The sequence below is a fragment of the Pempheris klunzingeri genome, chromosome 17 (genome assembly GCF_042242105.1).
Source record: "Pempheris klunzingeri isolate RE-2024b chromosome 17, fPemKlu1.hap1, whole genome shotgun sequence".
NCBI classification, from domain to species: Eukaryota; Metazoa; Chordata; class Actinopteri; order Acropomatiformes; family Pempheridae; genus Pempheris; species Pempheris klunzingeri.
The window spans coordinates 14,010,547-14,033,894 of NC_092028.1; the positions used below are offsets into that span (position 1 = coordinate 14,010,547).

Consider the following 23,348-nt stretch of genomic DNA (forward strand, 5'->3'; position numbering starts at 1 on the left):
GCTGCACTGAACACTTTGTGAACACATGTAAAAACATCGCTGTGGTCTTATGAGGTAAAATGATACAAATATAATGTAAAATAAAGTTTTTCATTGACATATTCACGTGTGTCATTCCACAACCAAACTAATTCACAAGAGAAATGAACAGAAATTCACAAACACACACACACACGCAAGTGCGCGCACACACAGTTCCTCAAGGTACAATGGTTTCATGCAAACCCATACTTCGCAGCTAAAAATACTCATCTCATCGTAAAGATTATTTGCTTTTTGCTATGTTGCTGCCTTCCTCAGATCACCAGCCAACTCAGTAATGACTTCCATGTGACATGAGGCTGGCAGAAACAATAGATAAACCTAGTCTGGCATGCTGATAGCTGGTCAATGCCCTACTCTAAAACTTTCCATAACATCTTTGTTTCACCAAATATAGCAGCTTATTCCTTTTATATATTTATATATATATATGCAAGTGTTTTTATTTCTGAACAGTATGAGTGGTTCAGAAAATGAACGGAGGGAGGTACTACATGGAGGTGTTGTGGGTTCATAGCTACAGAATCTAAGTAGCTTTTTATTTCAATATACCTTCACCGATATAAATAGCTAAAATAGGTTGTCAACAATATAGAGCTTGTTGAATATGACAAATGGGTGCAATCAAAAGACTCCTTCAGAGCAAGAATACTTCTGTGTATGACTGCCCTCCCTTCACTTTGTAATCTCTCTTGCAGGATCTTGCTCTTGGACTTGGAGGTTTAAGATTTCAACATTTTGTCCTTTCACAGATATCTACCCTCCCACAGCTGTGCTCACACCCCTGTATCCTGTTCCTCATCTTCCTCCTCCTGCTGGGGCAAGAGCCGATAGTGTTCGTTGCCCAATGGCAGGAAGGCAATCCTGGGATGTGCCTCGGCTTCCTCAGAAGGGACTCTGTGGTGGGAGTTGGAATCCAGCGGCTCAGTGGAGCTGCACTTGGTGTACATCTCACGGTGCATCTCCTGGCCACCGACCTCCTCAGAGCGAGTGTTACGGTTCTTCAACACAGAATGGATGTAGCCAATGGGAACGGGCAAGCTGGCAAAGACTATAAGAATGACAATCATAGCAAGGGCCCAGCCGGGGTACTCCAGAGTCATCTCAGAGGCCTGAAGAGAGGAAGAGCAGCGTGTCAGAGAGAAACGTGAGCAGGCACAGCGCTGCTCAAGTGTAAACTGTTTTTAATGTGGTACAAATTACTTCACCTATAAATATCCTGTTACTGACCATAAAAAAGTTAAGATTAAATGATTCCTGAGGGAAACAGCAGCTTATACTAGCATATCCACAGATAAAAGTATGAAAAAGGTGTAAATCCAAACAAAAATTCAGAACAAAATAATCAAACACATTCAAATTACAATGAATAAATATTGAATTGATCATATTACAACATGTACCTCCACAGCTTGAAACAAATCAACAGTTGTTATTGTAGTTTTTGAGAAATATACATCGATGGCTCTAACAGGTTAGTTCATTCTCATAGGACAAAAAGCAGCAGTCCAGTGTCTTACTGTGCTTTGATTCCAGGCGGTATATGTGGGCGCTTTGAAGACCATGCGCAACAAACTGGCAGCCAGAAGACCAATCATTGCCAGTAAACAGACATATTTCCAAAGATACTTGTACACCACTGGAGGGCGCCATTTGAGCATGACTTCAATGTCATCCAGGAAGCTGCAGTGAGAAAAAAACATTTATATGAGATGCGGCTTTTCAAAATAAGAAATAAAACGGGCAGAGACAAAAATGATTCAGTTGTGAAAAACTCTCAGAAATATTGGGCTCTTACCGATCTGTTCCATAAACCCACGCCACGCTAATGGTTTCAAAGATTACTACAATAACCAACGGTAGAGTGGCAGAGTAGTCATCAAACATGGTCACAAAGTAGTTGCCTGAGCGCTGGGTGAAGACCAGTCCCATTAAGAAGCCCAAAGCACAGCTGGACACTGAAAAACAAGTAAGATTGCAGACAGTGTTAGAAAAATAGCAGTTATCTTCACAAAGCCCATGATTTATGTATTTCTGATGTAATACACTTCTGTATTGTCAAAACCTTGATCGTGCTGTATTCTTCATTTCCTTCCATATTTCACATTTTTAACCGTGTACATCTTTAGTGTAACCATATATAATTAAAACATCTATGCCTGTCATACAAAGCATCTCTTGACCTCCTGCTAACTTGTGTGTGTTACCAGTGAGAATGGTCCGGTGACGCCCCAAGACACCAAAATTGTCCATGAGAGGTGTGAGGATTCCCTGCATGGTGCCAAACATGGTGCTGAGGCCCAGGTTGAGCAGCATTAAGAAAAACAGAGTGGACCAGAAGGGGCTGGCGGGGAAAAGGGCCATCACTTCAGTGAACGCTATGAACGCCAGGCCTGTCCCTTCAACACCCTGCGCTCGCACAAAAGGAAGACACAAAAGGTAGATAGAAGGAGTCTGAACAAGAATTTCATGAATGTTAACTGAAGATCGCAAGCAAGTATTTGGTGGCTCCATGCACTTTCAGTCGACAGCGTTCGATAGCACCGTACCAGAAGCACAGAGGATGGAGGAGGAGGAGGGTGAGTCAGTTCTTCCCTGTGCCAACAATGTGCTACTTAATCTGAGTCGACTGTATCTGCATTTCATGCTGAATTGGCTCACATTTAAAACTACATCAGAAACAGCTTTGCACATTTGTGGTAGATCAAAACATGTCTGACGGATATCTGCCCTGTTGAGTTACATTTATAGAAAAATAAACGTTTTCAGTACAAAAATATACACCTCCTGTACCTCTAATTTTGAGAGTATGACTTTTTTAGATAAAATAAACACTGTTAGATAACATGACTTTTAGTACCCCTTTGCCTGTTTCTTTAGTTTCTTCTTTCACTCCTCTATCACAGCTTGCCTCCATCTCTCCTACAGACCTACTAGATATAGTCTGCCATATGTTTTCTTCCTCTTGCTAGCTGGATATTTTACAGTACCTCACAGATTCCTCAGGGGTCCTTGGAACCTCAGCACTCCACCTACTTACTATTGGTATAGAAAGATTCACCTCCGTTTGAATCCCCGATTTTCTTTTTTGAGCAAGCCGATGTCCAGCACCTCATAAAGCAACATGTGGTGATCCACCTTCTAGCCAGATCTGTTTCACACCAAACTCCTCAACGTTAAAATATGATTGCTGCTTCACTATTTGACAATATGCTTTGATTTGCTTTTTTTTTTCATTGTTTTGAGATTCTTTTTATCTGTTAAATGATTCTCCTGAATGCGCTTTGTGGTTTTATCTCCTTTTGAAGCACGTTGGGACATAACCCTTATATGAAGAAAGTTTATTCAAATTATATCTCAGGGATACCTTATTCATCTCCTCCTCCAGACTGCAGTCAGTGATGTTAGGACCCACCACGGAGCTGTGGTGACTGTACCACTCTCTGTATTCAGCTATAGACACAGAGCTTGGATCCGTCATGTTGATCCAAGGCCAACCAAGGCCAACCAAGTGGTGGTTAGATTCATGGGATGCCATGACACTTAGAAGACCAAGATTTCTGGAAGAGATTAGAGTAAGATATAAAAGTCAGACTATATCTGTTGTAAGACAAAGACATTCACTCAAATATTATGGTAAATTGCAAATATTAAGAATTGTCAATACGATTATTAAATTACGAACATGCTAAATATCAGGAATAATTGTATTAATGTACTTAAAGAACATCGACTTTGAAAACACTGAGAATTTTACAAATTTATGGACTCATATGAAAGTAGTTCTTTTGCCAGCATTCAAAATTATGTGTTTAATAATGGACTGACCAATTATTCCAATACCAATATCCACGCACACATCCTTACTTAGCCACGCAGCGTAGTGCGATGTTCTTGGCACGGAAACCCAGCACGACGAAAACCACAAGCGAGGCCAGAACAGATGTCATGAAGTTGATGGCAGAGACCATTAACGCGTCCCTGTGGCAGTTGTTGTGGACCGGATTGTAGGAGGAATATGCAATAACGGAGCCATAACCCAGTCCAAGGGCAAAAAACACTTGTGTAGCTGCCTGTCGCCACACCTGGACATTACCCCAGATTTCCAACTGAAAAATACCACAAAGTAACATCTCAGTACATCTAAATTATTGTAAACACAACAAAACTTGTTCTTAATACTCATAAACATTTGCCATTTGGTATTCATCACATAAAAATATAAAACAAGAGAAGAAATGTAGAACAAACGTTAAGAGAGCAACATGAATATGATCAAACACGTGATGAAATCTGTGCTTACTTTAGGATAAAACATATAGGCGATTCCATCTATTGCACCGTCCAACATCAACCCTCTGATGAGGAAGATAAAGAGCACCACGTAGGGAAAGACTGACGAGAAGTACATCACCTAGAGTTGGAAAAACAAACAAAGGACGATTCTGATTTCTGAAAACGACACAAGCATGAGTGTGTATGTTTGCTGAAGTATTGGTTGTTCTGAATCAGTGGGGCTGTGGTGAAGAACAGAAGAGAGGTTAACTTACCTTTGCAGAAGACTTGATGCCCTTGATCATAGCCAAGGACACGATTGTCCAAGCAGCCAACAAACAGCCTGTCATAATGGGGTTAAACTCTCCGGATTCTTTGATTGAATTTGTGATGTTAAGGGCTTTCCGAAACCAGAAATATGACGTTGGGGAAGAACTTGCACATTCTTTCACTGTTGAGTGAGGACAGAAAAGTAAAGACCTTGAACTGGCATCTACGTGACCTCTCCTGTTAATAACTCAAATTTACTTCTCTGTTATGCCAGTACCTGTGTCATTCGTGGTTACATCAACAGGACATTGCTCCCATGGCAGAGGATACTGAAAAGAATTACCCATGTAGAAGAGGCTCCATGCAATGATAACATTGTAGTAAAGAGCCACGTAGAAACACACCTAGAGGAGAAAAAAGGGTTCATGAATGATTTGCTTAATAAATCATCAATATTTACATAACAAGTCCTTGAGATATAGAATACAGTATGTGCTGCCCTGTATGTTGTTTATTCTGCCTGAAAAAAATCTTTCAAGGTCAACAATGTTTTCCAAGTGGGAACAGCAAATCTCAAATGATCTGAGATAGGATTTTCTACTTCAATGCATGTGTAACCCAAAAGTTATAATTAAGCTGTAAGGGTAAAGGTATGCTTAAAGTGTAGCCACAATGAATTGTGACATCAACAAAGACTGGGACTAACTGAGCAATGAGGCTTTTTGGAAAAACATGGGCGTATAAGCGTACAAGTGTACATCTGTGTGCTGCACGGGCACAGAAACTTCTTGTCCACTCTGTGTTTGCTTTGTCCCGTCTGTAGAGAAAAGTGTTACGCAACAAACTGCCAGCACTGCGCAAGGCCTCTCTCATGTTACAGCATGGCAGAAAGTCATCGCTGTCCTTTCTTAAATATACACAAGGTGCAATAAAAAGAAAGTTGTTAACAGGAAAGTAATACAAGAGGTAGCACATGTTACAGCGTCTAATGAGACAAGTGGAGGAAGATGTTCCTGCTTATGAATCTTGATGATGAACCTATTTAAAACCCAAAAGTGGAAAAAAAAACAACAACCAGCTACCAAACCACAGCAACCTATCTGAAATACTATGAGCTATGAGTAATCATTTTTGCTGACGAGTGTGTAAACGTCAACCTTTTTTTAAAGTTGAGTTTTTCATAGGTAAGGTACCTTACAGAAATCAGAATGGAAGAAGATTTTATTGCTTCCCCATTTGAGTTTTCATTTGTCCCAACTAACAAATAATCCAAAGTATAACATTTTAGACGTTCAGGAATAGTTCAATCCTCAAAAAAAATGTAACTAAATACAAAACAATCAAAATCCTCACCATGCAGCTGGAGTAACCAATTCCTGCCAACTTTGGAGAAATGTGCTTCCAAACACCGATGCTGCCCTGTCGAATGCTCTGGCCAGCTGCCAGCTCCATGAAAAACAGGGGAACTCCCACAATCGTTAGAAGAAAAACATACAGTAGCATGAAGGCCCCTGGAAGGAAGGAAAGATGATTTAATCAATCAATCACTGAATCTTTATTTATATAGCGTCAATTCATAACAGTGTTATCTCAAAACGCTTTCCATAAAGAGCAGGTCTAGACCAAACTCTTTAATTAAGAGAGAGACCCAACGATTCAGGAATTCAAAATTAAGGATTGAAGAATCCTCACATGAGCAAGCATCAGAAACATATAAAAACATAAAGGCATATATACACACGTGCCTCACTTAGTACTTCCATTCTTAGTTTTTTTTTCATATCTGTGTTTGATCATAATTAGCAGCTTGCCTCATTTCAATTGTTCTTTATTATGTGTTGCCTTATGTTTGCAGTGTTTTCCAGCATCAAAAAGCCCCCTATAAAAAAACAGGAAAAGTTGTGTGACTGTGATGATCAGTCAAATCCCCTAAGTAGAAAAGTACAATTCTTTCTTTAAAGACACTCACCTCCTCCATTTTGGTGGCACAGGTATGGGAACCTCCACACATTCCCTAAGCCCACACTGAACCCCACCTGGGCCAGCACATACTGGATCTTGGAGTCCCATGCTGGCCGATCTTCATTGCATGTATCAGCTCCATCTTGACTGTGCACAGTTGTAAGCTGAGTTTCAGACTGGCCCTCGCCCAGCCAGGCTCCATCCTCGTTGCTGTCCAGTGGCGGTTTCTCCGTCTTTTCGTACACAAAGAAGAATGGGTAAACTTCACTGATGATTAGTTGATACCGAGATGCTTATTGACATGGTGCAGTCCACATAGAATGTAAAAATATGTTTATAATTAACTTTTGCACGTGCAAAAGAAATATGTGTAAAGACAAGTCAATCCGCCCACATCTGCAAACAAAGAGAACGTATGTAAGAATCTATTTTCAGGATGTCAAAACAAGCTGATGCTCCGCACCACCACTGAACGTGTTTGAGTGTCACTTATCATTTATCAGAAACCACAAGAGCCTATAACAACATGTGAGGTGTGCAGTCCCTGGGGGGGGGGGGGGGACTAAAGACTACTGAGAGTCTAGAAGAGGGAAAGTGAATGTGCTAAACTCTGGCCTCTAGCTCTCATCTGCCAAGTGAAAACACAGTTGTAAGGCCTATGTGCTGTAACTCATGCAGCTCTCCAATTTCATACATAAACAGGGCTGATGTGCAGATCTGCTCCATGTGGAAAAAGGTGGGATTCTGAGCTCCTGTCTGTGCACAACTCTTTTAGTTCATACATTTTAGTTTAAAGTTCTCACCTTTAAGGTTTTTATGAAATCAAACATTTTTGATTATTTATCTTAAGAACTTTAACAGCAATAAAAATGTGTTGTTTGACAGGAGGTTGACTAAAGTAGGTTTACACTGTCAAGGCATCATTAGGTAACATTCCCAAAGTATAAAACATTCTGTGTTATACTGCAGTTTGTTATGTGAAGATTATCCAGATAAAAAGGTGATTAGATGATCTGGATTCTCTGCTATTTCAGTTACAACAATGCATAGAAATCCCCAATATCAAGTTTCACTGTTAAAAAAAGAAGAAGAAGAAAAGAAGAATGTATTTCAAAATAGAAGCAGATCATCAGACTACACACTCTCAAAAACTTAGATGTTAACTCAGATGAGTGGGCAGGATCCAAAATGCCTTAAGAAGAGCCAAACTGGCTTTAGGACATGACCTAGCTGGATCATTTGTATGCGCCCCTGCTAGTATCAGCTGGTGAGAATGGAAAATTACAAGAGGTGTATGACCCAGAGGAGTATGTGACTGGTTAAAACACATGGCCACACAAGTCAGGTGATTTCAGAAATGCATATACACACAGATACAGAAGAGTGCGAGAGTGACAAAAATATGCATGTGCTCACAGGAGGTGGGGAGAGCAGTAGCCATTAGGCAGAACTCCTGGTGAAGGAGTGATAGTCTTTGGTGACATGAGGGTGGGAGTGGGTGGAAACCCACTGGGAGGTGTTATGTTCACATTGGTTCACACAGTGGGTGGTGCTGAGGTGCATGGGTAGACCATGTAGTGGTTACAGTTGTTAACTAGGCAGGAGAAAGGCTATTAAGATTTATTTCAACACTTGTTTATCGTGGACCAAACAGGCTTTTGGTGTAGCAGTGGTGTCACATGTGTGTCAAACATTATCCAACATTAGTTGTTTAATTGATGAGTCAGTGATCACAAAAATACATCTGCAACAATTTTGATAATAAAGTCATCATACATGTGATCTAATAAGCAAATAAACCAAACATTCACTGATTCCAGCTTCTCAAATGTGAGATTTTGCTGCTTTTCTGTTTTATATTATTGAATATCTTTGGTTTTGGACCTAGCAGGATGTTTAGCAGGATGTTTGAAGATGTATTTTTTCAGTGATTCATGGTTTTTTGTAGACTTAACTTCTACATATTAATTGATGAAAATAATTGCTAGATGCAATAAAGTCTGGCAATCAGATCTGTGAGTAATCTTCGTGGCACATCTCTTTCCATTCAAAGAAAAACAACCCTTCAAAACGACTGAAATTCAAAGAACCGAGCTAATCTTAAAATGTTAAGTTTGTTATTGAAACAGGTTTGCACAATGTAGATACAGCTCAACTCAGATTTATGATATTTGGATATATCAGTGCATCCTCAAGCTCCTCAACACAGTGAACTTGTATAAAGCAGTGTACGCAGGCTTAAAGAGGGAGGCTGTTGTATTTCATGCTTATATCCTCTTTTTTGAAGCTGTAAAGAGGATTTTAATATGCTTTTAATTTATCACACATCTTCAAAAGAAGTGGAAAAATTCTGCATGTTTATTCTTCAGTTCTTTGCACACTACTGTAGCTACTGTATTTTTGACTTTCCTCCTTTTTTCTATAATTGGCTAACCTTAAATTATCTTCTTGACCCACAGGCCCCTTCCCCCACAGTCAGGCACAAAGCACACACACACACACACACACACACACACACACACACACACACACACACACACACACACACACACACACACACACACACCACAGCTGTACATTTTTACCTATTGGACAGTCAGGGTCTATCTATGGATACAGCTGGAAAACAGGCACCCACACTTCTGTGCTCAGTGAACAGTAATAACACTAGTAAATAAACAAAAGCACTCAGCAGTGGTGCAACCTGCAAAAACTAATCTCTAAAAACGACTTCTAAGAACAATTTTTCTGAACATTTATAAACAACTGAAACAATTTTAGAAACTTTGTGCTGATATAGTTAGACTGGATCACATCTCCAGTAGTCTAAGATATTACTGACTTTGCTGTAAAGTTGTTTTTCTTTATCAATGTCAAGTTATCTAACTGGTACAACTGGTGGCCACTAAAATGGGATAAAAATAACATAGATCCCATGTGCCAGTGTGTCTTCTTAATGTTTATTATTAGTGTGTTGTAATATCAGAACAGGTAGCCAGCAGTTAAAAGCAATTGCAGTATATGTTGTGTTTAAATTCCCCCAAATGCAATCTTTGTTGCTCAATACATGTCATAATGTACCCTGTAATAGGTACAAATAAATAAAAATACTTCCAGTGTTAAGTTGCCAGTTTGTTACCCCGTTATTTCCTAACTTCACATCTTGTATCTACATTTATGTGTAAGAGCGTATTACACTGGTACACCATTAGAACTACTTAAGAACTACATACGACATCTATGCTCTTGAAAGGTGCTATATAAGTACCCACTTACTTACTTTTACGCTGTAAAATTGGGAAAGGTTATGCTGTATGTTGCAGACCGTAATCTAGAGCGTTAGCAATTCTTCTTGGTAATGATGCCATATTTAATCCCTGTGTTTACACAGTAAATACAGTAACTGAATGCAACTGGCGTGCTGCTGTATTTTGAGTACACATTCATTTTATCAGAAAAACTCTAAATAACTACAGTCTGAATGATACACTGAGATGTTTAAACTGACTGAGTGATGAACAACAAAAAGACGTGATGCTATGCAATGGCCTGCAGTAAATACTGCCTTACATAGCAATAACCTTCAATTTTGTCAAAACCGCTACTCAGTGTATTGTGTGTTGGATTGTGTTACACTAAAATATCTAATATGCGTTGAGGAGGAACATAATGCAGTTTTATAAAACACCACCACTAACTACAACCACAAAAATGAAAACATTTCAAAATACCTCTCCAACACAGTCAACAGCAGATGAAAATAAATTAGTAGTATGTATTACATGACTCTTGTATTGGATCACAGAGATTTCTCAGATTCAGCTCAGTGTAGTCAAACATAGACAAATGTGGAGAGACTTATTGATATCCAAGATCTGAGACCAGGTCTCTTATATCTTGTTCCGGTTTTGTTTGCTTTTAGATTTTTGCTGTCTTTCAGCTACACCTAAATGCATTACAGAAACAGGGGATAAGAAGGTAAGATCTGTCTGTCACACATATTCAGTATGTACAGCATATTGTTTTATGCCTTGAAACATTAAACAGCACGAGTACGTGTGTCTCAGTGTGCAGACACCCCAACCTCCACAAACAGAATTCAGCCCCTTTCACACACACACACACAATTTTACATGTTGACGTTATGTTTGACAAGGTGCCAGATTCTTTCTTTTCTGTCAAAGTCTCGGTGGAAATATGCATATTCAGGACCTCATAACATAGCTTGCCATACAAATTCAACTTTTGTTCAAGCCAGATGCTACAGGATAAAGATCAGCGATATCTTGTCAACATTTGTAGGCTTGTGTCAGTACTTCAAAACTGAGCAGCTCACAAGATCTATTGCAGTGCAGATGTCTGCATTGAGCAAAATATCCAACAAATAACTACAAATCACACGAGCAACCACAATGTATGGGAACATAATCTTGTGGTTAACATACAAAAGGACCAAAAGAGGCAGAAAGCTATCAAGGCATTCTGCTGTCATAGAAGTCACAGCTGTGACACAATAGCACCAAAGAGCTACAGACTGGTAGCTACAGTATATTATCAACTATAATCCACCAGCAGTGGGATATTAATCCACAGAGAGATTATCAAGTGTATTCAGTGGCTTTCTCTACCTGCCCTATCGTGTTTTAGGGCTGGAATTTATCTCTGCATACATTTAATGGAAGGATATGGGCCAACACCCTGCACAGGTGTACATAAGAAAATATACATATATTTCCCTCAACACACACACACACACACACACACACACACACAGACAAGTACTGCATAACCTGAGTAGCTATCAATCATGGACACACTTACTTATTTTTCCCCCTTCGATGTAGCTTATTGCCTTGGGAACAACATGGAAAACTACATCCGCGTACATTCTGTTTCACTATATACATTTGCAAAAATGAAAGCATTTCAAAATACCTCTCCAACACAGTCAACAGCAGATGAAAATAAATTAGTAGTATGTATTACATGACTCTTGTATTGGATCACAGAGATTTCTCAGATTCAGCTCAGTGTAGTCAAACATAGACAAATGTGGAGAGACTTATTGATATCCAAGATCTGAAACCAGGTCTCTTATACCTTGTTTTGTTTGCAGCCTTTTATGAAAACACCAAAAGCCATGGCCAGCCTTTATCTAGCTGGACAATTAAAGTTGATTATGTTTAACTGTGGAGCTTTCAGATACACTATTTTTTGCTCTCTTTCAGCTTGTGTGATTACTTTACACCTAAATGCATTACAGAAACAGGGGATAAGAAGGTCTCACATATTCAGTATGTACAGCATATTGTTTTATGCCTTGAAACATTAAACAGCACAAGTATGTGTGTCTCAGTGTGCAGACACCCCAACCTCCACAAACCATTATATTACATTTTCAAAATACATAGAGGCCACAGAGCAGTCTGTGGGTTTGTGGACAGTTGCACATTATTATATTTGATTTAAAATGAAACATTTATTATGAGGTTAAAGTGCTGTCTTGCAGCTTCTGTTTGAGGGAATCCACATCAGATAAGTGTGACATTGATGTGCCCTTATATAAAGGGACTAAACTATTGTTAAAATAAACATATTTAAAAAAAAGTAACAACATTTGTGCTGCTGTACACTATAGTTATCCATATTTTATTTCTAATGAGTAGTAACTCCATGTACTGACAGTGAGTCGTTGAGGGTTCTGAAGCATGTGTTGCTTAAACATGTTGAGCAGCACAGATATTCCTGTGCACTAATGTTTTGAAAATCAGCTGCATATGGCAGATTATCCAAAGTAAGGCAAACCACAGACTTAAAGCCTACTCATGACCGCGTAAGTAACGGACAAAGGAGTCTAGTTGTGCTTGGTAAATTATGCAACCTATAAGTCACAAGAGGAAAAAAGCAAAGGACAGTCAAGGGAAAGCAATAAGTGGAGAATAAGCGCAGACAGTCGTCACAAAGTGCCGTTAATAAAGCGTAAAAGCAGATGAACGCTGTGTTGCGGACATACCATGCTGACAGCACGGTCCAAGAGACGGGTAAAGTTTCCAGAAGTCCTGGTGTTGGTTTCTCTGCACGTCCCTTTGTCTCCTGTCTGACTAGACTACTTTTAAACTCTTCCTTTTTTTTTTTTTTTTTTGGTTTTGATAATAATCGGGCTTACGAACAGGATTTGCTCTGAGGGAAAAGTTTCCAACAGGTAGTTTTGACAACTTGAAGCCACGTTTTTTGTGTTGGAACAAACGGTGTCGTCGCCAACCCGAGAAGACACGAAGGAGAAGTTACTGCAGCTGGAGCCAATGGGAGGACCGTGGGGGCTGAACGGCCCGTCCCCAAAACGAACATTGGGGCTGGACAACACATTAACACCCACTGCTGGATGTTACTGTGCGTGTTGCCCGAAGCATTTACCAAAAATGCCCCTGAAGAGAGCTTGACTCTGATCTTACTCGCTGTGCTGCGTTTAAGTGAGCTGTCATTGGCGGAAAATTTAATAATCGGATAAATGCGCGTATAATTCGTGCAATCAGGGTAGCCTACAGTTTCTGACTACATCCTTAGTTCAGCTCAATTCACGGTTTGCCCTAAGAGCGCGCAACAAAAGCAAGCCGAACCAGCTGTCTGCGCCTAATGAACGCCCAATTAACTCCCAGTTAAATCCCAAGCAGTCAACGCCCTGGTTGGACTGATGCTGCAAGAGAAATAACCATATACATCACCAAACCCCTTCAGACATCCACGAGTGAGGACCTGTCACTGTATGCCACATTTCTCTGCATGTAAACACAGACACCTGTTGTCCTTACAAAGCCCTCCACAGCAGCCAGATACTGTCACATGACAGAGGTGAAGCTGTGACCTTGCAAGAGATATACTTTAAAACCAAAGGACAATACAGATTTCTTTGTAAAAAAAACAAAAAACAAAGAAATAATCTTTTGTGGTTTTAAGCTACACCATTACAACACGCACGCAGCTCTTAGAGACCCCACGAAGCCCACATCACATTAATCATGCTCAGATGTTCACACGACCCTTAACGATAAACAGTATAGACAGTGGTTGGATGGATGGAAATTGGACACTTGGAGGAAGATGAACCGGATAGATCTGCACCATTCCTCCCTACCAGTCCTCTGCTCTGTATTTTTTTCCCCTATTTTTTAACATTTAGGGTTTACCCTTTATACAGCCAAGATCGCACAGGCAACTTGTGATGAGGAAAATATTTTGACGTTTGAGACCACCAAATGCAAAAAGGACAGGGATTGGAGTGTCTCCTATTTGCTGCTGTATACGTCACTGCCGTGTATGCATACTGTTGGGATGCAGATTATAGGTGTCCTTCTACAAGTCAAAGCTCTGAATGAATGCAAGGCTCACAGCAGTACAGTAAATCCTAAGCTAATTGTGGGGATAAACTGAAAAGCTCTTAGGCTGAGATGACACACGTTATTGCTCAAAGTTATGTTTCTATTTCTAAAAATAATAAATACAAAAGTGAATAGATACTCTTGATTAGATTAATTTAAACACAGGGAAACTGTCATTTTAGCAGGCTACCTGAGTAGTCTGGCTTGAATTCAAGCCAGATGAAGGCAGCTGCAGAGGAAATTTTCTGTTCATATAAATATTTATTCTACAGCGAACACTGTAGAGCAGAGCAGCTGACCTGTAAATGCAGATAAGTGACCCAAAACAGGGATAGGCTTTCCAAATACATCTACACCCCACCAGTTTGTTATTTCTGCTGTCTACAATGTGACTAAATCAAGGCAAGATCTGAAACACCAAAAGAGTCGTCCTGGATAGAATTGCTTGTAAAATAGTCTGTTGTGTACTGGAAACCAAATTCCCACAAAGCAGTACAGAAATTTATTTCTGCTATGAGAACAGCTAATAAGCATAAACAGTGATGCGTACAGTATATTTTTCATAGCATCAGTATAGTAACTTGGACATGGTGACTTTCTTCGGTATGCAATTCCAAAACTACAGACTTTTTGGAATAAAGTGCTGAAAGGATGGAGGTGAACTGTGTTCTGTGGTTGTGTGCTTGCCAGCTAATTTCTGCGCTTTCTCCTCTGCACTTGCTAATACCATCAGCTCTTTGATTTTCACTTTGAACACCTGTTTGCAGTTTCCCCTCCTGAGTAGCAGCAAAGTCATAAAGAAGGAGAGCTGCAGGGGCAGGAGGAGTCTGACCTGTAACAACCAGTTGGTGTCACTGTTCACCAAACAGCTCAGCCCCCCACACGCTTTAAATTCCTCTTGTACCTATGAGTATCTCAGCCACAGTATCTTGGTGGCTTTTGGCTGCATGTTGCTAAAATCATGATGGAGACATCTTCCTAGCATAAATGTTTAATAGACCCTCTTCTCGAAAATAGAGTCACATTGGAATCACACTTTGTTCAGGAGCACTTGGGGACTTCTGCAAGGTTTCTGTCAATGGTGGCACATTCAGCAAGAATTAAAGTGAGGTCTGACTCTGACCCTTTTTCTGAGAAGTACGCAAGCATCCATTAATCTCTCACTATCATCTAATGTTTGTTTGCTAATTAATTTAGCATCTGTCAAACTGCTGAAGATTACACACGCCGGCAGTGTTGCGGTGTTCTGATCAAACGTTTCCTTATCAGAAATCAAATCAGATACTCAGTTTGGCCTTTCAGTCTCTCCCCAGTCTGTTGCTCTAATACTTATTAACAATCAATATTTGCACACTGTTGAAGAACTCAAAATGTGACCACAGCCCTCAGGCTTTCTTATCTGTTATTTTCTGAAAGAACTGTCTTTATTTAAAAATCTCGATGAGTCACTCTAGTGAGTACATTTTATACAGTACCACATTGTTCCTGAACCCAGAAACTTAATTTCACAAATACATCTCTCTCATTCACAACATTTTATTTCACAGATTCTAAGTTGATTAAATGATTCAGACCTGAACATTTTCCGTTGATTTTCCTAATGAGGTTATTTAAAGAACAGATAACTACGGTACAAGACCACTACAAAAAGGAGGCTATTTATTATGAAATCATTTTATTATTAAATGCAATTGGTAGATAGTTTAATAGCCATAGAGGGAAGTCCTAATAAGAAGAAATGTTCTAATCAAGCCTACTTAACTAATAACATTTCTGCTTTGAGGAAAATCCCAAGAATGAACTGGATTAAGATCTTTAATTTCCTTTTATTGATATTTCTTGAACTTGTAATTGCCTGTTCTGCACTCTTGGCTTTGGCTTAAAACTCTCAAACGAAACTTGATGTCACTGAATTTGTGGAGGTAGTTTGAGAAGGACTGCATTACATTTGTCAAATGGCATGTGTTACAGATCATCTTATCCCCTTGGCACAAGCCGCAGGCAGTTGTTGATAGAAATGTCTGTCATAAGGAAGAAGAAGCTCGCAGAGATGCAGAGAGAAGAATGGGAGGGAGGGAAGGAGGGAGGGAGGGAGGGAGGGAGGGAGTGTTTGTGTGTGTGTATCGGAGAATCACAGGAGAGTGAAAGCAACAGAGATTAACTGCAAAAGGAAAGTCAGACTTGTTTTTCTCGTTTGTGCATATCTCAAGAAGGTGGGACGTCCTCATGCAAACAGCTAAGCTCAGTCCACACACAACTCTGCACGAGGATTTGCTTCCTGTGCCGTGGATTTACACACTCAAACCACACTACAAGGTACAGTGATGTATCTAAATTGTATGTGTTAACTTTGTCCACACATGTGTGTGTGTGTGTGTGTGTGTGTATTTGAAGGGGGGTTAGAGAGGCAGGTACACCTGTCATATGAAGAACAGCTGCCTTGTGTCAGTAATATGTTGCTCAGAGGAGACTTTTGAAGCAGCGTCACTTCATCTTGCTACACTACAATGCTTCAGTATTTGTAATTGCGTGAGGAGCTTCATCTGTACACTCATTTAATGAGAAATTGTAAATACTTGAAATAGTTTATATAGTATTATGTGTTTATTACTATTTCAGTATGGTGGAAGAGAAGGAGTGACAGAAGACAGGCAGAGAGATGAGGGGAAAACGATCTAAATGTAAAAAGCTACAATGCGTTTGCATTGCTGTCATTTATAGTCACCTGGCACAGTTTCTTTATCAAGTTTTGGTGGTTGTGTCAACTGCATACCATGAATCTGGTGACAGTGGTTTTTCCTGTCGTGTGTATCTGTCACTTACATGTGAGTGTGCGGACAGAATAGTCTGAATTCTTACAATCAGCTTGTGGAATGTGCAATCAGGCTCTCATTCATCATTTTTCATGATATCAAGATGAAATTATTTTGATCTGTTGAGTTAAATATGAAGTAGTAATGAGATTAGAGGTGTCGCAGTATACCAGTACTAATGATAATTATGATGTTCAAAAATGTATCATGTATATGTGTATCATGTTAATGATACACATATTTTGATATTGTGTACACATTCAGGCAGTGTGTCACTACAGCTTGAAACTAAACATGCCTGTCTTTCTACATGAAAATTTTGCCTTATACAGAGAATGTGTAAAATGGAAAGAGGAAAAGTATGAAAAGTACATCTTTAGTGGACATTAAACGACAGTATATCAGATTGGTTAGTTGTCTTACACACAAACTCTCTGTCCCCTGCTCTGTGCAAGTGATTTTATTTAATTAAAATAACACAGTATTGATTGCAGATGTTAAGCCTTGTGGATATATTATCAATCAGTTTACCTGGTTGCCTTTTTACTATCTATCTTTTGTATGGTTTTGTTTACATGCTTCTTTTTCTACCTCACTACACGTGCAATTTTAGTCAACTTTATTTACCAAAAAAGAGACAAAATTTATAAATGAACAAAGTTAAAGATGAAATTGATTCATAGCAGTATTATTTTCTTTTTCAAAATTTCTATGGATATTGCTATAATATTCTCATGACAGTCCTTAATGAAATAATGTATTGGCTCTCCAACGGAAAGGAAACCAGGTGCTGCAAACATTAACATCTAGAAAAAAAAGCATTATAGTATCATTAGTAGCATTATCCTGTACTGCATTCAATGTGCTTGATTTTACTCTGTCTGACTCAATACACAACAGATGTCTGCACCACCTCCGGTGGTCCCTAGAAAGCCTTCTGGTGTCCGAGTCATGATGACTCCAGGGGGGCAGCTTCTTCCTAGTGGCCTGCCCGTCTACACAAATTCTGCCAAAGGTAAATCCATCTGCCTAATGAGTATGTGTGTGTACGTGTACAATACAACAGGCTTGGTGTTTACATATGTCAGTTTGCTTTGATGACTGTGTTTCTCCTCTGCTCAGAGAATGGTGCCAGTGAAGAGTCGAATCATGCATCTGTATTGAATGCAGAGAGAGAAGTGGTATGTACTAGAACTAGAAGTTTGGGTTGCTCAGGCTCACATCATCGGCTGAGCTCACTAATGTCACCAATATTTACCATCTACTGCAGCCCTGCAGTAAATAATACTTGGTGAAAGTCACCTGATGTTCAAGTTGTTAGTGGAGACAGCTGTATTGTATGTTACTTGCTGTTTGGCTCACTAATAACGTACTCACAAAATGCCCAGCATTATAAACTTATTAAAACACCCTAGTGGCTCACCTGGTGGAGTGCGTGCCATTATGACTGTGTCCTCTCCGTGGTGGCTGGAGTTTGAGTCCGACCTTGGCCCCTTGCTGCATGTCATCCCTTCTCTCTCCCCTGCTTTCCTGTCACGGTCTAATAAAGCAGAAAATAAAAGATCTTTTCAAAACTCTGATAAATGGCCACAATAAACAGTCTGTGTCTTTATCAGGAGATTCTGAACCACTGCTTTGACGATGTGGAGCGATTCATGGCACGCTTGCAGCAGACAGCTGAGGCCCAGAGTATTCTCAACCAAAGGAAGAAGAAGAAAAGCAGAAAGAGCAAGAAGAAGGAGGACCAAGAAGGTGAGAGCTGTTCCATCCTGTCAATGAACTACTCAATTAACTAGCACAGCTTGACAGGATCCTCAGAAACAGACCCAAATAACAATATGTACAATAGTAAGGTGTTGTGTTTATGGTAAGTCTGAAGTTTGAGGAAGTGCTTGATGACTGCAGACAAGTATTGATGGGGTACTAGTGAACGCTGGCTTCTGTTAGGCCGCAGATGAAGAGTAAAGGCAGGAAACTGGAGACAAAGACTGAATACTGGCACGCTATTTTACAGCTGGAAGCAGGTCAGCAGGCTGGTTGCCAAAAAATTCTTCGGCTTGTTATGAAAATTCCTGCCCACTGTAATTATAGCCATGAAACATTACAAAGACATGACTGAAGCTGGTGCCAAGTCAATCAAGGAAGATTAAGAAGCAACACGAACATGACAAGTTTTAAAATTCGAACTCATTTTGATTAAGCTTCATTCACCACTTTATTCTGGTGATTGAGAGTTCTAGAGAAAGGCCATAGGGGCGGTTTCTGTTGACATGAACATTGGCAAAAAGAATAGGAAGGAGGATTGATTCGAAACATTTTCTTTTTGTTGTGGACTGCTGTTTCCTCATCATTGGACACTATAAATTGCCAATAAGTGAGAAAGTTTAACTGTTTGTGTCTATTTGTTTCCACTCTGTGCCGTTCTGGCAACATGACCAGGGTGTTTCCTGGGTTCTGGCCAGTGTGTACTCAGATAGGTGTGACCATTGATAAGAGTAAAGGCAATACACACAGTAATTTATCAATAATGAAATGGAAGACAGGAGTATTATTGTTAGTCACTACCACTGGCATTGTTTTATAAGAGCGTACTTGCTGGAACAAGCTAGAACCAGTCTTCAAGTAACGCACTCCACGCCTTTACTTGAACACTTCATTTTACTGTGGTGTTGTGTTTTCTATTATTCAAATTCTTATGATTCTTTTATTTTCCCACACATTAAGTCTCTCATTAAAGCATGCAATTAGACTTGCATCAGGCAGATGAATGTGAATCTAGGTAATGTCAAAACATTGACAAGACACAACATAATACTGACACCAACATGTATGAGTTTGAAAATTCAGTGCATGTATAATAACAGTGATCGTGCTGTGATTGTGCTCTTCTGTGTGCAGACGTTTTGTTGACCATGAAAGCTTCCCCTCCATTGGAGGAGGAATTTGCGGACATCTTTCAGAAAATCAAGTACTCCCTCAGTCTGCTGGTGAGATTAGACTAGTCATCATCCAGCATTGAGTGACTCTGAAAATGTACAAGTCGACATTGATGTACGTGACCATATTTGTTGGATTATTTAGGACCGCCTCAAGTTATCTATCACCCAGCCTGACTCGCATGAGCTGCTACATCACATCTTTGTGCCTCTCAGATTGGTGAGTGTTTCTCATATTCACATTTACAGTAGTAGTCTTTTTTTCCTATCTCTCTGTGATATTGACTGTATCAACCTGCTCTTTCACAGATGGTGAAAACCACTGGAGGGCCAGCTTTGGGTGCATTGGTGGTCAGCCCTGCAATGACCAGTGGTGCCGTGTCACTGCTACACGAGCATCTGACTGAAGAGGAAAAGGAGCTGTGGACTTCATTGGGGCCCAACTGGACTTCACCCTGGTCTGTGTGTTTATGCATGTGTGTGTAAATCGTGGTTTGAGAGTGTGTCATGTTGTGCTAACAAGATCCTCTTGCCCTCTTTCCCAGCTCGCAGCTTAGTGTGTCCGTTCCTCCGTATTCACCTGTTTTCCTGGATGGGTGGCAGCCTCAGGCCTATGACTCAACTGGTCAGCCTTTGGAAGATCCCATCGAGTCGCAGCACAAACAAGATGTTTTCAGGGAAAGCAGGGAGGCACAAATCCCACAGGAACACACTCGACAGACAGCTGAGGGCCCTGGCGGAAACAATAATGAAGTGTGAGTCTGTGGACTGTTACAGAACAAGGCATGATTATGTTTTATAGCATGTGTGACAATGCTAGCCAAATTCCTACTGGCTACAATTAATTACCTTATAAAATCAGTCTGGAGGTTAAGTGTGGTAATAACTTCCTTCCATGTTGGGAGTTAGGATTGCTAATATCCAACGGTCTTCTTGGCTCAAGTTTTTCACATGTTGCATATGATATTTCTATTTAAGGGATGGAAATTGGCTCCCACCAGAGGGTGAGAGACTTTACTGCTGCAGTTATGACTTTGTGGCTAGAAACAGCAGTGAACTCTCTGTACTACAAGGAGAAACACTAGAGGTACGAACCCATAATAAGAATTAGAAATGGTGACCCACCTGTAAAAGAAGACATACTCTTGGAATATGCAGCAAAACTCGATTGACGTGTGAGTCATCTTTCCTTAGGTGATTGAGTCATCAAAGCGATGGTGGAAGTGTCGGAATCGCTTTGACCAGATAGGATTTGTTCCCTTTAATATCCTGGAGCCTCTGTCCGCTCTGAATAACACTGGGAGAGACAGCCCAGTGGTTCGCACAGAGTCAAAGGTACAGTACACACACAGCACATAAAGAAGATCGTGCTGTTGTGTCAGTGCCTCAAACATTGCAGACATACACAAGCTGCAGCTTTTTGCCTCATGCCATCATACAGTTTTAATTCATTCCTGTTTTTCCCAAAACAGAAAATTGCCCTTTCCCCTCGGACAAAGTACTTCTCATATGCTCCACCAAGCTCGGATGGGATCAGTCCTACCACCACAAGCCCAATGAGACCGCAGAGCATGGTTTTACCTTCTACGACAATGCAGGGAGAGGACAATGGTCGAGGTAACATACCCACACATGTCGAATATCAGCCATGATAAATCCTGTGTACAAACATAAGAGAGGTATGTTAGATTATTAAGATATTGTATCCCAGGAGCCTCTTTACGTTCAATTTCTTGGAATCTGAAACCAGAAACTACTCACCCAGAGACATGCTAAATTTGTAAAAGTTGAGTGAAACAGAAAAATGAATTAATGAAGGCCATAATTTAAGGATGTTGCTGAATCAACACATAGATATTTTGTTCAGATATTCATTTCACACCAACACACTACTGTGCTTTGGTGTATGAAGACCATGTGTTCCCAGATGTGTTTAATAAACTGCATTAGCTCATTTTTTTTACTATACAAAAGACTGAATTATTAAATGTACTGACCATTCCTATTATTCATAACAGACAAATACAGGGAAATCAGAGAAGTGTGATATAAATTTTCTGGAGCTATGGAAGTGTAGTCTACAAGTATATTCTATACATTGTATATGTATTTTATACTGAAAATAATATGACAAAAAACAAATAGAGCCAAAAGATCAGTCTGTACCTTTCTCAGTTACATACTCAAAGAACAATTTCCTCTGCAGGACAGGACACAATTCATCCTATGAATTCATAATTTCATGTGAGTCAATGAAAATATAGATTAAATGTAGCATTTGTAGAAAAGGATCGCAAAAGCTTTCGGTGCAGATGCCTTCAGTTGAAGAAATGTGACACTAGCTGGTCTGCATGTGTGTGTCAGTTAGGTTTTGTGTGTTTTTGTGTTTACAGTCCTGATAATGAACGATGAGCTTCTTCAACGACTAGCTGAGAAAAGAAACTCAGTGCGGCCACTGGTGGTCCCCCGCACCGCTGACACTTCTGCTCCCCTGAACTACCACTCGCAGTCTGCTGAGGTGGAGGCCTGGCTCGGCGCAAAGGGCTTCAGTCAGCAGTGAGTGTGCACTATTGAACACTTAATGTTCAGTAGAGCTGTGGACTTGAAGAACAACGAGGAGAATGAAATCAAAAAGTCACCTCCACAGTTTACTGCATTACATGCAGCATGTTCAGCTCTCTGAGATGCTCTCCTTCAATTTGTTTTGTGCACAATAGCACCCTCAAATGTCAAAATGTCCCCCCTACCAACGGTTCTGTATTGTGTATTGTAACTTTGGCGTGAACTGAGTTGAGTTAGTGGCACTATTAAGTGAAGAAAGGTATTGCTTTAGACTATTTCAGTTTAACAAGTGGCTTCTTCTATTTGACAAATGTACTTTTGACCATGAAAGCTCTCTGAAGGTGAACTGAAACCAACATTGATTTTCTGTTCTTTTCTGTTAGGACAGTTCAGAGTCTGGGCGTGTTAACTGGGGCGCAGCTTTTTTCCCTGACTAAGGAGGAGCTCCGCACGGTGTCACCAGAGGAGGGTGCAAGAGTTTACAGCCAAGTTATGGTGCAGAAGGCCCTGCTAGAGGTCTGTCTAGTGTTTTTCTGGATGCCGTTTGTGTTTGATTTATCAACAGATTTAAGTCATTTTACCACATTGTTTTTGACTCACATTGACTAAAGATTATTAGCCTTTCAGTGGTTTCTGTGGGTAGATTTGATTTTTACTATAGAGGCTCCTTGTTCTTGAATATTTCTCTATTAAATCACATTTTATCTCCTCAGGATGTGCGCAAAGCCACAGAACTAGAGACGGTGATGGAGAAGCAAAAGCAGAAGATTGAAGTGAGATCAGAGAGTGATATTGTGTGACGGAGCTTTTAAACATCCACTAATGCAGATGTGGCACTGAAGATCAATTGAGATAAATGTAGTATTGCACATAGAGCTGCATACACAGGGTGATTTTGCGGATGGATTTTAATCCTTAAATCGTACATGCAGTCATAGCTCTTATGTTCTACAGATTCATCAACAAAAACAAACTGTTGTAAAGTATAAAGCGTACTCTAATTTAGATTTTTTTTTTTTTTTACATGTTTTTAAGACGGAGGGGTTTTAAATTTCAACTTCTCACCAAAATTTACCAAAGCTATTTTTACCATTTGGTGCTCATCATATTTT

At 40.0% G+C, this 23,348-nt stretch overlaps 2 protein-coding genes across 2 annotated transcripts; one reads left to right on the top strand and one right to left on the bottom strand.

Moving 5' to 3' along the window:
- Window positions 1-457: 457 nt before the first annotated feature.
- Window positions 458-12,801, bottom strand: slc6a16a (solute carrier family 6 member 16a). The gene is made up of 12 exons (XM_070847830.1): window positions 12,563-12,801; window positions 6,557-6,782; window positions 5,941-6,098; window positions 4,865-4,991; window positions 4,593-4,768; window positions 4,346-4,456; window positions 3,910-4,151; window positions 3,410-3,602; window positions 2,250-2,451; window positions 1,841-2,000; window positions 1,563-1,725; window positions 458-1,154 (listed from the first exon to the last, which is right to left on the bottom strand). Exons 1-12 carry the CDS (start codon window positions 12,563-12,565, stop codon window positions 819-821), a joined length of 2,097 nt encoding a protein of 698 aa, XP_070703931.1. The 5' UTR covers window positions 12,566-12,801; the 3' UTR covers window positions 458-818.
- Window positions 12,802-16,171: 3,370 nt separating this feature from the next.
- On the top strand, window positions 16,172-23,195 carry eps8l1a (EPS8 signaling adaptor L1a). Its single transcript, XM_070848347.1, has 14 exons — window positions 16,172-16,241; window positions 17,639-17,753; window positions 17,861-17,919; window positions 18,355-18,490; window positions 19,637-19,725; window positions 19,820-19,894; window positions 19,984-20,132; window positions 20,220-20,429; window positions 20,653-20,761; window positions 20,869-21,009; window positions 21,147-21,291; window positions 22,068-22,230; window positions 22,620-22,752; window positions 22,950-23,195. The coding sequence occupies exons 2-14, from the start codon at window positions 17,639-17,641 to the stop codon at window positions 23,034-23,036; spliced, it is 1,611 nt and encodes a 536-aa protein (XP_070704448.1). The 5' UTR covers window positions 16,172-16,241; the 3' UTR covers window positions 23,037-23,195.
- Window positions 23,196-23,348: the final 153 nt, after the last annotated feature.

Bases quoted from the DNA above. Each gene is read 5' to 3' on its own strand.
- slc6a16a (XM_070847830.1), bottom strand. The intron at 4,457-4,592 runs GTAAGTTAACCT...TTCCAACTCTAG, and splicing joins GCATCAAGTCTTCTGCAAAG to GTGATGTACTTCTCGTCAGT. The intron at 3,603-3,909 runs GTAAGGATGTGT...AATCTCTTCCAG, and splicing joins GCACTACGCTGCGTGGCTAA to AAATCTTGGTCTTCTAAGTG.
- eps8l1a (XM_070848347.1), top strand. From the start codon at position 17,639: ATGTCTGCACCACCTCCGGTGGTCCCTAGAAAGCCTTCTGGTGTCCGA. The intron at 20,133-20,219 runs GTCTGTGTGTTT...CCTCTTTCCCAG, and splicing joins CCCAACTGGACTTCACCCTG to CTCGCAGCTTAGTGTGTCCG. The intron at 20,762-20,868 runs GTACGAACCCAT...ATCTTTCCTTAG, and splicing joins TACAAGGAGAAACACTAGAG to GTGATTGAGTCATCAAAGCG.